This window comes from Myxocyprinus asiaticus, chromosome 10, assembly GCF_019703515.2.
Source record: "Myxocyprinus asiaticus isolate MX2 ecotype Aquarium Trade chromosome 10, UBuf_Myxa_2, whole genome shotgun sequence".
NCBI lineage: Eukaryota > Metazoa > Chordata > Actinopteri > Cypriniformes > Catostomidae > Myxocyprinus > Myxocyprinus asiaticus.
The window spans coordinates 42726649-42738985 of NC_059353.1; the positions used below are offsets into that span (position 1 = coordinate 42726649).

Consider the following 12337-nt stretch of genomic DNA (forward strand, 5'->3'; position numbering starts at 1 on the left):
CCGGGTGCGTCGGCACAAACATTCTAAACCATTTAATTTGTGTTGTTGACAGTAGTAGCGCCAGCACGTGCAGCGCAAAATGGAACAAGACACCCGTGCATTGCAACGGACGCTTCCAGTGTAGACAGCTTCATTGATTATTATGAGTTCGATTGCTTTTGACACAACGCGTAGCGCCACTCGCATCCAGTGTAGACAGGGTGTTAGAAAGTAGCAACCCAGTATTCCATTCTGAACATAGTCTCTTTTTTTACCTGGGAATGCTCAGCAGGTAGTTGAGGGTGGTGCTGAGCTCCTCCATGCTGGTCTGTTCAGTGCATAGTGGGATGGTCAGGATCAAACCACTGCGCCTGTCCTTGCCTCCTGCAAAACCAACAGGGCCGGGTCAGGAAATATGCAGAAAATCCAGCAATGTGGTGTAAGAATGGAAAAACAGTGTCAGAGGGAGACTTCAAGTAAAAGACTTGCAAAAAACCCTCCATAATTACTGCGGTAATACAGAAAGCCTTTGTGGAGGAGTAGAGCCTAGCGATTTTGCACCATACAATTAATTCACAGTATATCTGTGAGTGCATGGGAAAATACGCTGTTCCAAGGACAAGTAACTCCTTTTCTAAAAGTTTTTGTTACCCAATTTAGTGCAACGACCTTGATAAATAACATGTTGGGGAAGAGTGTTTCAAACCAACATGACAGAAGTTCCTTAAATTAATCAGCAACACATTTTTTGCTTTAATTTAAAATGCATCAGTGGCAGGCCACATCGTCAATGTTTTTGTTGAGGTAAAAAGTGTCTTTCAGTAGATTTGTGGAAGCAAGAGCCATGTTGATGCAAACACAACCATCAGCATACGATAACAAAAGCAGGCTCAAACTTGAATTTCTTGAGTTCTCAAAGGTACAAAAATCAGAGTGGACATAGTGTGGAATCCCGCCCCAAACTCACACTATTGGTTGAGCCAATGAGTACGTTTACATATGCAGTTATAATAGAACTACCACAGGTTTTTGCATTGTCGAGCTACAGTCTTCATCTCTGCCCATGACACTATGCGCAATCGAATTGCTGAAGAAAGGATATCAGCCGAGAAAGTAACGTAGACGTGTTCCTATTGACCTTTTGCGTCATAGTCAGCATTGAAGAAGTCAGCTACAGTGAGACCCAGCCACAACAACATGTGCCATGTGCATTTCTTACATTCTTTAAGCATTGATTTTGGTGCAGATTAGATGTACGTTATCCACTGTGCTTATGGTGATGTCTGAAGGCAGAAGATGATGCAATTTGCTCCCGGACTGTCTAATCCTAATAATCTCAGTGTAAAGAATAATAATAATGTCATTAATAAATAGACAATTAAGAAAATCTATGGTTTGTCTATATTTTCCTAGCGAACGCTGGTATTTCTATTCAGTATGTTTGTTGTCTGCATTGAACAGTTCTGTGTCTGTACCTGTCATTTGCTTCAGGCAGCACGTTCAATAAAAATCATGCTTTCTGACTCATTCTATGAATGGAATCCACATGAGATCAGTAAAAGAAGCTGTTATAACCACTCAATGAAAATTTAAATTCTCACAGTGGATGGTAAAGTCTTTGTAGAGAATAGGGCATAGGGATGATCACTTCTGAATGAAACGCACACATGTAAAGTATGTCATTCCAAACCATGGAATACATGCGTTCGACCTCCAGGTTAAATACACGTTGCACGGCGCATAACGCTGAGGCCTATTGCGGTCCGATTAATTTGCATGCATGCTAGACGGAACCGATCTACAAATCGCATTATCTAGGTCAGTTTGTTTGATTTAGCAAAAATCGGACTGGTACGATTTCGGTCGGACCAACGCGTTTACATTACATTTTAAAAAGACGAATTACTGCTTTAGTCCGATTAAAATCAGACTTTTAAAGTTCATGTAAACGCACTCTCTGTTTGTGTGTTGGGCTGGTCAGAATGCTCAAACAAACAGAGCAATGTTCTGAAGCCACATAGACACAGTGTTTACACTTTCCAGGCAAATCAACTTACAAATAGCTTACTTATAGTCTGTATATTAAGGTGGTATACAAGAAAGTATTTTAACATCGAACATTTTATCCATATCTACCTGACAGAAACGCCAGCCTCTTCTTCAGCACAGGCAGTATGATGGAGGCCTCCATCCTGGAATGAGTTGATTCTCTACTTAAGCACCTGCAATAAGTTAAAACACAACATAGTTCCTTTTAAAGACAATAAATAATTAAGGGTGTGTTCACACTTGTAGTTCGGTTCTCTTGGTTCGGACCAAAAAAAGAAAACGATACATTTAGTCCTGGTTCGCTTAGCGTTCACACTGGCATTTTTAACACCGAACCCAAAGATATAAATCAAAAGGCATATGGATAAGGTCACAACCTGATTGGACAGCTTTTATGGCATATATTTTGCAAGGAACTTGCCGAACATCCAAAACAATGCTGGCTGCTGGGCTGAATGTGCTCATTGGATTTATGTATATATGGTGGTATTTTAACCAGCTCAGAACAAACGAAGAGCTAATATGTGTAAAGGAGTCAAAACAGCACCAGGAACTCCTCCGTTGCACACACAAACGAAGATATGCTGCAAGGAGACAGCGGTTCTGACACCTGTACCGAACTGCAATGGGCAACATAGCTCCTATGATGAGAAGAACCAGGTATGATTGAGGTCAGTATTAAAGGCAGATTACTTCCTGTTATTGGTTCCTGTCTTTGGTCCAGGCTGCATTCATATATCAGTTGAACCGTTCGTTTGGAAGCGGACCGAGACCCTCTATTCAGGGGGTCTTGGTCCGCTTGTTTGATGTGCACCAAGGTTCAGATGGCAGCATTCACACTTGTTCAAATGAACCGCACTAACAGAGCAATTGCACCAGAGTTTGTTTTAATCTAACCAAACCTGCCAAGTGTGAACACACCCTAAGAATTCATTTTTGATTCAATTCAGAATTCATTTGAGATTACATAGGGTTCAAACAAATTCCTAACTAGGTTAGTGGCTGGTAAAACCCATTGTCGTTATTTGATTTAGCAAAGGGATTTAAATGAAAACAACAATGATCTGCTAATATTTGTTATATATACACAACAGTTAGTTCTGGTCCTCGAATCTGATTGGACGAGAGACGTTCCATGAGCACTGATGGTCTCACACCATCAGCACTCGGACGCTTCACTGTGTGTATCACTCCGCTTGTGTTCGTGCTGTTCTAAACTAAAGTGTAAGAGCAGTGCAGATGTGTCAAGAGCTACTGTTTGTCTTTTTTTTTACATTACATATTTTAGCCAGCAGGTGGTGGCAAAAAATTAATTTTGTGTGTAATATGAGCCAGTTGGTGATGTGAAGTGAATCCGCGTCAGCCACTGTTTACATACAACAGCGCTCCGTGATCGCTTGTATTACTACTACACTACTAAAGCTAGGAAATAGCTTTAAATGGCTTTAAACAAACAACTTCAGCATTATGGCTCATCACAGCTGAGAGAAACAACAGACTGATTGATTACAGAACTCAAGACGCTTACCTCTTACCGGAGTTTCCACATTGGATACATACAGTTTAAAATGGCGGAGGACATTGCGGTTTCTATAGTGATCGACTCTTGCACACCAGCTACCGCGAAATAGGGAGGAATACCCCCACTTGTACGCCTATTTTACCACTGAGAAAGCTGACAGCATCTCTGCTTGGGAGTGGCAACAGGTGATCGCACACGCTCCGGCTCCCCCCCCCCCCTCTCTCTCTCTCTCTCTCTCTCTCTCTCTCTCTCTCTCTCACACACACACACACACACATCCTTGTTTATTCAGTAACTTGGTAGAAACTGCACAAGCCCTGATACTATTTCTGAAGTGACATTTTTGAATTACTAACGGAGGCTTGGACACATAATTTGGTTTGAACCAGCAACGGCAGATTCTGATCCGCCGCGTAAGAAAGTAGTTCCATGCACAAATGCGTTTTTATGACCGTACTCAGTTTTTCCAAATTTTTTAAAATGTACTTGTTCATTGAACTGTTGTATATAAGCAATATCACACTCGCAATTGTGTTATATGGCCCTAAATCAGCACTGCTGTGATTACCTATGGCACTTGACCTGCGGCCAAATCACAGCAGTGCTGATGTAGGGCCATTTCGCACTCTTGCTCGTGTGATATTGCTTAAATAATCTTTACCAACAAGATGTGGAATTCATTCAAAGACCGAAACCTTACATTTTCATTACTATGCCCAAACTTTGGAATTAACCTTTGATCTTCAAATGAATAAAACCACATTTGTTTGTACGACCAGAAATAACAAATTCTCCAGGTCTGAAAATTATGATCAAATCTCTGCTTTCCTTTGAATTAAAGGAATAGCTCACACACAACAATTTTATAATTTCTTAATTTTTTAAAAAAGAAATGTATTCCATGGTTGGAATGACATGAGAGTGAGTAAAAAAAAAAAAAAATAAGACATATTTTACACTTCTGGGTGAACTATTCCTTTAAAAGCCATGGAAACACATTTCTGGTAAATTTTTAAGATAAACACACAAGCACAATGAGAAAAGTTTCCAAAAAATCCCTTTTCAGAACAAAATTTCACTATGCCAGAAAAAAGACAAACAGGGAAAACAAGCCCAAAAGTAGGTTAAATCACTATAATTACACAACAGCAGAATGTTCTCAGTATGAAAGTGTGTTACAGCTACACAGTGCTCTGAGCCCTCAAATGCAGGCTTATCTATAGATATTTCAGAAAGCTGACAGTCTCACTCACCTTCAACTGTGATGCAGCATATCAAGTACATTCTCTCTCATGCGTTCCCCTGTCGACCCATGTTCTGCAAAGATATGAAAAAATGCAGGAGAAGAGCAAAAGGAGAAAAGGAGGAGGAGGAAGAGGGAAAACAGGACATGTTTGAGAGAGAGGCACATCATTAAAGCAATGAAATCTATTTTAAAGGAACAGTTTACCCAAAAACGAAAAAAATAAATAAACTAAAAAAAATCTGTCATTATTGAATCACCCCAATATCATTCCAAACCCAAATGCCACAATTTGTGATGAGGGACATTAAGGAGAATTTTTGAAAACTCCTCACGCAGCTCTTTTCCATGCAACTCCAGTTCATAGTGACCACCTATGTTAGGCTCCAAAAACACCTTTAAAGATCCACAAAATCAGTCCATACAATAGCTATGTGTGAGAAGCAAACCAAAATTGTGGTTATTATTCAATGAAAATCTTGACATCCTGCCTAGCTCTAGCTGGTGCTTTCATGAAAGTTCAAGGGAGAAGTAGCAATGTCTGATTGGTGAATGAATCACTCTTTTAAGTCTGAACTTCTCAATGAATCGACTGATCAGTTGTTCACGAATCAGACTGATCTGGTTCTCTAGTTCAATTTACTGACTTGATCTTGTGGCAGCTGTTAACATCTCACTGAAGATGAAGATTATCACTGAGTAAGGACTTACATTTCTGTCTGTTCCAAAGCTTACAAAGCTTTTAAATGACTTTAGAAGACTTGTAATATAGAGTAGGAGTCATTTGGACTGCTTTTAGGATTCATTAATGGTTCTTTTTTATCATTTTGCTTGGCAGCCCCAAACCCTGTTACTTCTACTGCATGGAAATATATTCTTCAGAAATTCACCTTTGGTGCTCCATGGAAAAAAGAAAGTCATACAGGCTTGGAACAAAATGAGGGTGAGTTAATGAAAGAATTGTCATTTTTGGGATAACTATTCCTTTAAAACCTCCTTTTGATTATTTGGATTCTGGCATCCAGAAATGGTCCAATCTCAATCCGTACAATCTTTCCAACATTCTGATTTAATCAGTTCAGTAAAGACCAGCACGTAAATTGGAAATGGTTTTATAATCCAATAATCACCCGGCAACACTCCATTTGTACTGCCCAGAGTAAGTCTCATAAAAATTAAATGCTCCAAAAAGATTTAATCAACAACCTAACAATGTTCTTAACTGCAATAAATGATTTAGGGAGAGCTAGGATTGCAAAAGAAAACATGGCTAGCCAAACTGAACTCAACATAAGCTGATGCACAAAAAAGTGCCACATCATTTAGAAAGGCTCAGCAGTGATTACAAGGCTTGCTGATGTGTCTGCTAGTCAGGAACATTTCCATGACAGCTGGCTAAAAAAACTGGACTTTGGACCTTTAAAAGTATCAGATTGCACTGCTGCAAAATTAATTGCCCATCATAATGCAAATCTCCCCAAGTGGTAAGGGCTGGTACATGGTACATGCAAAACTGATTTCAACACCAATTTCAGAATTACTTTACAAATGAAGATGTAAGGGGTGGTATATTCTGCATTTACAAAGAATGCATGATGTACTTTTCATGGTAGCTGCAGAAAATAAAAACAAAAGCATGACAAATAATTACCCCACAATAATAATAATGACAGCTAACCTCCCTGTTTACAGCATGTCAACCACTGAATTCACTGGTGGATTTCGTGAAAACATGTCCAGGTCACCTTTCACCCCAAAATCAAAAGAAATAAAGAAATAAAGAATTAGATTTTGCATTAAGAAAGAAGCCTTTTGAAGGAAGAATGAAGCCTATTTTAAGGACAATTGAACTTTTTGTAATAGACATTATTGTCATGACAATTAAGCATATTTTCCCCTAAAAATGTCATTTTGGCAATGCATCTGAATGCTTTAATGGGATTCATCTTTATTAATACAATGTTTGAAAAAAATCAAAATAAATGTTATAAAATAATTAATGATATTTTGCATTATAGTAAGAGAATGGTGTGCTTAAATTGTCATGAAAATAATATCAATGTAAAAAATATTTAACTATTTAGCAATAAAAATACAGAAATAGCAGTACAACAAATACTATTAATTTAAATATATATATATATATATATATATATATATATATATATATATATATATACATACACATATATACATACACACACACACACACAAATAATAAAATAACAATTAAATAAGGATATTTTGCATTGCAGTAATGAGAAGGGATTGCTTGATTGTCATGAAAATAATATCACAATGCAAAATATGTATGTATACTTTCTTGATTCTGTGATGAAATATAAACAAGAAATGTTTTTCTTTAATGAGATTTACCTCACTGGTGCATGTCAGTGAAGCTCCGTAAACACATATGCTTACCGCTGCTCATGCAAACTGGGCCAGTTAAAGCATTACCATTCTGGCCTGTCGTTTCCTTGTTGCAGAGGACAACAGTTGGCTAGCTCTGGCAAACCAACAGCTGGCTCAAAGTTGCATGGAAAGACTCGCTCGTGCTCTGGTGGTCAACGCGAGACAAAGAGGGGGGACCCACCTATCTGGCCATATGATTATAGGTCATGTGCACCTCAAACCAATCGTTCACTGTAACAAGAACGTAAGAGGCTGGGGTGTCAGACGAGAATAAACGTTTTAATGCAGTTTGAGCATTCATTCCAGATGAACATAACCCATATTTCCCGGTCGCGTGCGTGGCTGCTGGCTAGCGCGAGCTACAGATCAGCAATCCACATGCAATGACCTATATTTCAAAGTATGGAGGTTACTGCATGCCTAGTAGGAATACAGTGTATTCTGGGGTGAAAATAATACAAATCCCTGACTACCTTACCTTGCACGGACGTTTACAGTCTTGTGTATCGGTAATAATACTCTGACTGTTGTTGTTGGCCCCGCTGTAGCGCGTGCATGTACAGTTTAAATGATTCCTGTGCTTTTGCCGACAACATCATCGCATTTAATGGATAATTATGCCAAAGTGAAAAAATACAATTACCTTTCTCCGTGTTGGAAATTTGAGGAAATCTGCGATAATGATAATTTGCCTTTGAGAAGAAGCTCAACGTTGTGTTTTGTTAGAAAGGGGCTGTTCCTGTTCACAATAGACACGCCTATAAGGACAGTGCAGGCTGTGCCTTCTACTGTAGTGGGCGGGCACTGGAGTTTCTTTAAACACACAGTGCATCATTCAAATACCTAAATAAACCTGATAGATAGATAGATAGACAGACAGACAGGGGAATAACAATACTTGAAACTCTTCCTAGTGCTGTTTTGGGTGGTCACTTTTAAATGAGATAAATATTTCATGTCTTGTCTTAAAACTCTGCACAGTACATCTGAACTGGATGTGGATTGCTTTCATTTTTAATTTTTTTTTTTTTTAAATAACTTTTTAAAGATTGAAGGACAGTTTAACACCACCAACTCTAGAAGCATGTGACAGGGAATTAATATCATCACGGACTTTAAAGGGAATAAAAAGTCCGCCATGAACACCGCTGCCTCTCTCCCGGATGAGCTAAATACTTTTTATGCTCGTTTCGAGGGAAATAACACCGCCTCGCGGAGAGCGCTCTCGCGGCCGAAGCTACAGAGGTTAGTTCACTCTCCGTCTCTGTAGCGGATGTAACCCGATCCTTCTGACGGGTGAATATCCGTAAAGCCGCAGGTCCAGACGGCATTCCGGGCCATGTCATCAGAGCGTGCGTGAACCAACTGGCTGGTGTTTTTACGGACATTTTCAACCGCTCCACTTATGATGCCATTGCATCTACAATACACACTGCTCTCTCCCACCTGGAAAAAAGAAACACTTATGTGAGAATGCTGTTTGTAGGTGTAACACTTCTCAATGGAAGGAGGAGGCGAGAAGCAGATTTCCTGGTTCAGGTAAGAGTTTTTATTTTCCTCTCTGCAGTACATACACACTCTCAAGGCTTTTACGTTGTTCAATAACTCAGTCTAAAAAAAATCCACAAACTAGTTCACAAAATAAACTCTCAACTTTGTAATAATAACTCTTGGCTTCACAATCCGTGCCCAGGCTCTCTCTCTCATCTACCTGCGGTGTGGCTCTATTTATGCCGCTCTCCCCGTGCTCACTGAAATTAGAGACAGGTGTTAGATATAATTTAACTCAGGTGTAAGCGCCCTTACCGCTTTCTCTCTCTCCGGAGAGATGCTTGACCACACCCCCGCTGCCACAGTAGACTACAGCTCAGCATTCAACACCATAGTGCCCTCCAAGCTTTATGTGAAACTCCGGGCTCTGGGCTTAAACAGCTCGCTGTGCAGCTGGATCCTGGACTTCCTGTCAAGCAGACGCCAGGTGGTTAGAATTGGCAGCAACATCTCCTCATCACTGACCCTCAACACTGGAGCCCCGCAGGGCTGTGTTCTCAGCACACTCCTGTATTCTCTGTACACACATGACTGTGTGGCAACATGTAGCTCCAATGCCATCATTAAGTTTGCTGATGATACGACGGTGGTAGGTCTGATCACTGACAATGATGAAACGGCCTACAGAGAGGAGGTGCTCACTCTGACATGCTGGTGAGAAAAGACAGAGAACACAGTCCCATCACCATCAATGGAGCACCAGTGGAGAGAGTCAGCAGCTTCAAGTTCCTCGGTGTCCACATCACTGAGGAACTCACATGGTCTGTCCACACTGAGGCCATTGTGAAGAAGGCAGTGCCTCTTCTTCCTGAGATGGCTGAGGAAGTTTGGAATGAACCGCCACATCCTCACACGGTTCTACACCAGCACTGTAGAGAGCATCCTGACTGGCTGCATCACCCATTTTTCTCCTCTATGTTACACGGATTATTGCATCGATCTCAAAGCACCACTTATCAAGAACAACCATAACAGCAAACAGTTGTGGTATGTCATGGCATCCGCTCATGTTATTTCTTCCTGCATTGCATGTCACATGTTTACTATAGCTTCTTCCATCAGCAGTGAGGGATTCACATGTGATAAATGTAAGGAATTAGTCAGGCTGACGGAGAAGGTTAATGAGTTGGAGACACGCATCCAAATGCTAGTGGAGGTCAGTGAGAAATAGAAGCCGGTATATACTGTTTCAAATGCGGGTACAACAGCGAGCAACACACACTTTGGTTCTGGCTTTAGAGCCCCTGCAGCAGGGTGTTTGTGTGACGTCTCGGCGGCATACTCGCTCAGCAAAGCGACACCACTCTACCGTCCCTGTTAGGGTTTCCAATCGATTCTCCCCACTCAGTGATGCACCCACTGAGAATCATGTTGAAAAATCCTTAATAGTTGGTGATTCTATTGTAAGGAACGTGGAAATAGAGACTCCAGCCACTATTGTTAAATGCATTTCCGGGGCTCGAAGGTCTGACATCAGATAAAATTGCTGGCTAATGCTAAACGTAGATTTTCTAAAATTGTTATTCATGTCGGCACTAATGATGTCCGGCTTCGGCAGTCAGAGATCACTAGAGATAATGTTAAAGAGGTGTGTGAACTTCCAAAATGATGTCAGACACTGGCAACCTCCCTGCTCGTCGTGGTGATGAGGTTTATAGTAGATTAGTGTCACTAAATGGCTGGATGTCTGAGTGGGGTCCGGAGAATAGCATAGGATTTATGACAATTGGAAGAGTTTTTGGGGTAGACCTGACCTGCTAAAGAGAGATGGACTCCATCCCTCTAGGGAAGGTGCCACTCTCCTCTCTAGTAATTTGGCTCATAGTCTTAATAATGATAGTATCTGACTAACTGGGGCCCAGGTCAGGAAACAGACAAACTGGTTAATCCGAACATCTGCTAGCTGCCTTGAGACGTCACACAGGTCACATAAACTACTACACATAGAGACTGTATCACCTAGATATCTCATAGAGGCTGTGTCTGTTCCCAGAACTACCAAACACAAAACTCTCACTAAATCATTTCAAGGTAAAACTTGAAAAAAAGAAAAAAAAAATGAAAGATAAACATCATATGAAGGTAGGGCTACTAAACATTAGATCTCTTTCTACCAAAGCACTAATTGTAAATGAAATTATTACAGGTCATAGTTTGACTGAAACCTGGCTTAAACCAGCTGAATATATTAGTTTAAATGAATCTACTCCCCCAGGTTATTGTTATAAACATGAGCATCATCTGAAGGGTCGAGGAGGAGGTGTTGCTACAATTTACAGTGAAGTTTTTGGTGTTACTCAGAGGACAGGATATAAGTTTAAGTCTTTTGAACTAATAATGCTTAACGTGACACCGTCAGATATAAATAAAAATAAAAAAAACTCTGTCGTCTCTTGCCCTTGCTACAGTAAATAGATCACCCGAGCCGTATTCTGATTTCCTTGGTGAATTTGCTAAATTTTTATCAGATCTTGTAGTTATTGTAAATAGAGCTTTAATTGTTGGTGACTTCAACATTCACATAGATGATGAAAATGACACATTGGAATTAGCATTTATCGATATTCTCAACTCTTTTGGAGTCAGACAAAATGTGACAAGACCATCACATCGCCATAATCATACCTAGATTTAATTCTGTCATATGGAGTTGATGTGCACACTATAAATTCTTCCGCAGAGCGATGACATCTCAGATCATTACCTCGTCTCTTGTATGCTGCGATCAGCTAAAGTTACTCAATCTACACCACACTATCATTCAAGTAGAACTATTCTTTCGACCACTAAAGATAGCTTCACTAATAATCTTCCAGATCTATCTCATACACTCAAATAAGCCCCAAAGTCTAGAAGAACTTGATGAAATAACAGAAAATATCAATACAGTCTTCTTTAGCACCCTTGATAGTGTCGCCCCCTTCGATTAAAGAAAATTAAAGAAAAAATCCCCACACCATGGTACAATAATCACACTCACGCTCTCAAGAGAGCAGCTCGGAAAATGGAGCGCAAGTGGAAGAATACAAAATTAGAGGTATTTCGCGGTGCATGGAAGGATAGTGTCTGTAGCTACAGACAGGCACTAAAAGCTGCCAGGTCGGCATATTTTAGTAAACTCATAGAAAATAACCACAACAATCCTAGGTGTTTATTCAGTACTGTGGCTAATTTGGTTAGGAATAAAGCCTCAACTGAACCAGATATTCCTTCGCAGCACAATAGTAATGACTTCATGAATTTCTTTACTGACAAAATTGAAATAATCAGAAATAAAATTGGAATGATGCAATCATCTGTCACAGTACCTCAGAAAACAGTGTCTCATAATTTTCCTCATGTGCAACTTCAATTTTTCGCTGTCATAGGTCATGAAGAGCTAACAAAACTTATCGAAACATCAAAACCCACAACATGTACAGTGCATCCGGAAAGTATTCACAGCGCTTCACTTTTTCCACATTTTATGTTACAGCCTTATTCCAAAATGGATTAAATTCATTTTTTTCCTCACAATTCTACAAACAATACCCCATAATGACAACGTAAAAGAAGTTTGTTTGAAATCTTTGCAAATTTAT

General features: G+C 39.9%; 1 protein-coding gene across 4 annotated transcripts in view; it reads right to left on the bottom strand.

Moving 5' to 3' along the window:
• sestd1 (SEC14 and spectrin domains 1) overlaps positions 1–7957 on the bottom strand; it is a 51537-nt gene extending 43580 nt beyond the window's left edge. The window contains exons 1-6 of one of the 4 annotated variants that reach the window (XM_051709117.1): positions 7849–7940; positions 7215–7436; positions 6472–6538; positions 4804–4867; positions 2116–2201; positions 255–363 (exon numbers count right to left, since the gene is read on the bottom strand). In XM_051709117.1, coding sequence (XP_051565077.1) covers positions 255–363; positions 2116–2170 — 164 coding nt within the window. In that variant the 5' untranslated portion in view covers positions 2171–2201; positions 4804–4867; positions 6472–6538; positions 7215–7436; positions 7849–7940. Of the gene's footprint in view, positions 1–254; positions 364–2115; positions 2202–4803; positions 4868–6471; positions 6539–7169; positions 7437–7848 lie in introns of all 4 variants that reach the window. The other 3 variants (XM_051709118.1, XM_051709116.1, XM_051709115.1) reach the window with 3 other exon arrangements.
• Between the last annotated feature and the right edge of the window lie 4380 nt (positions 7958–12337).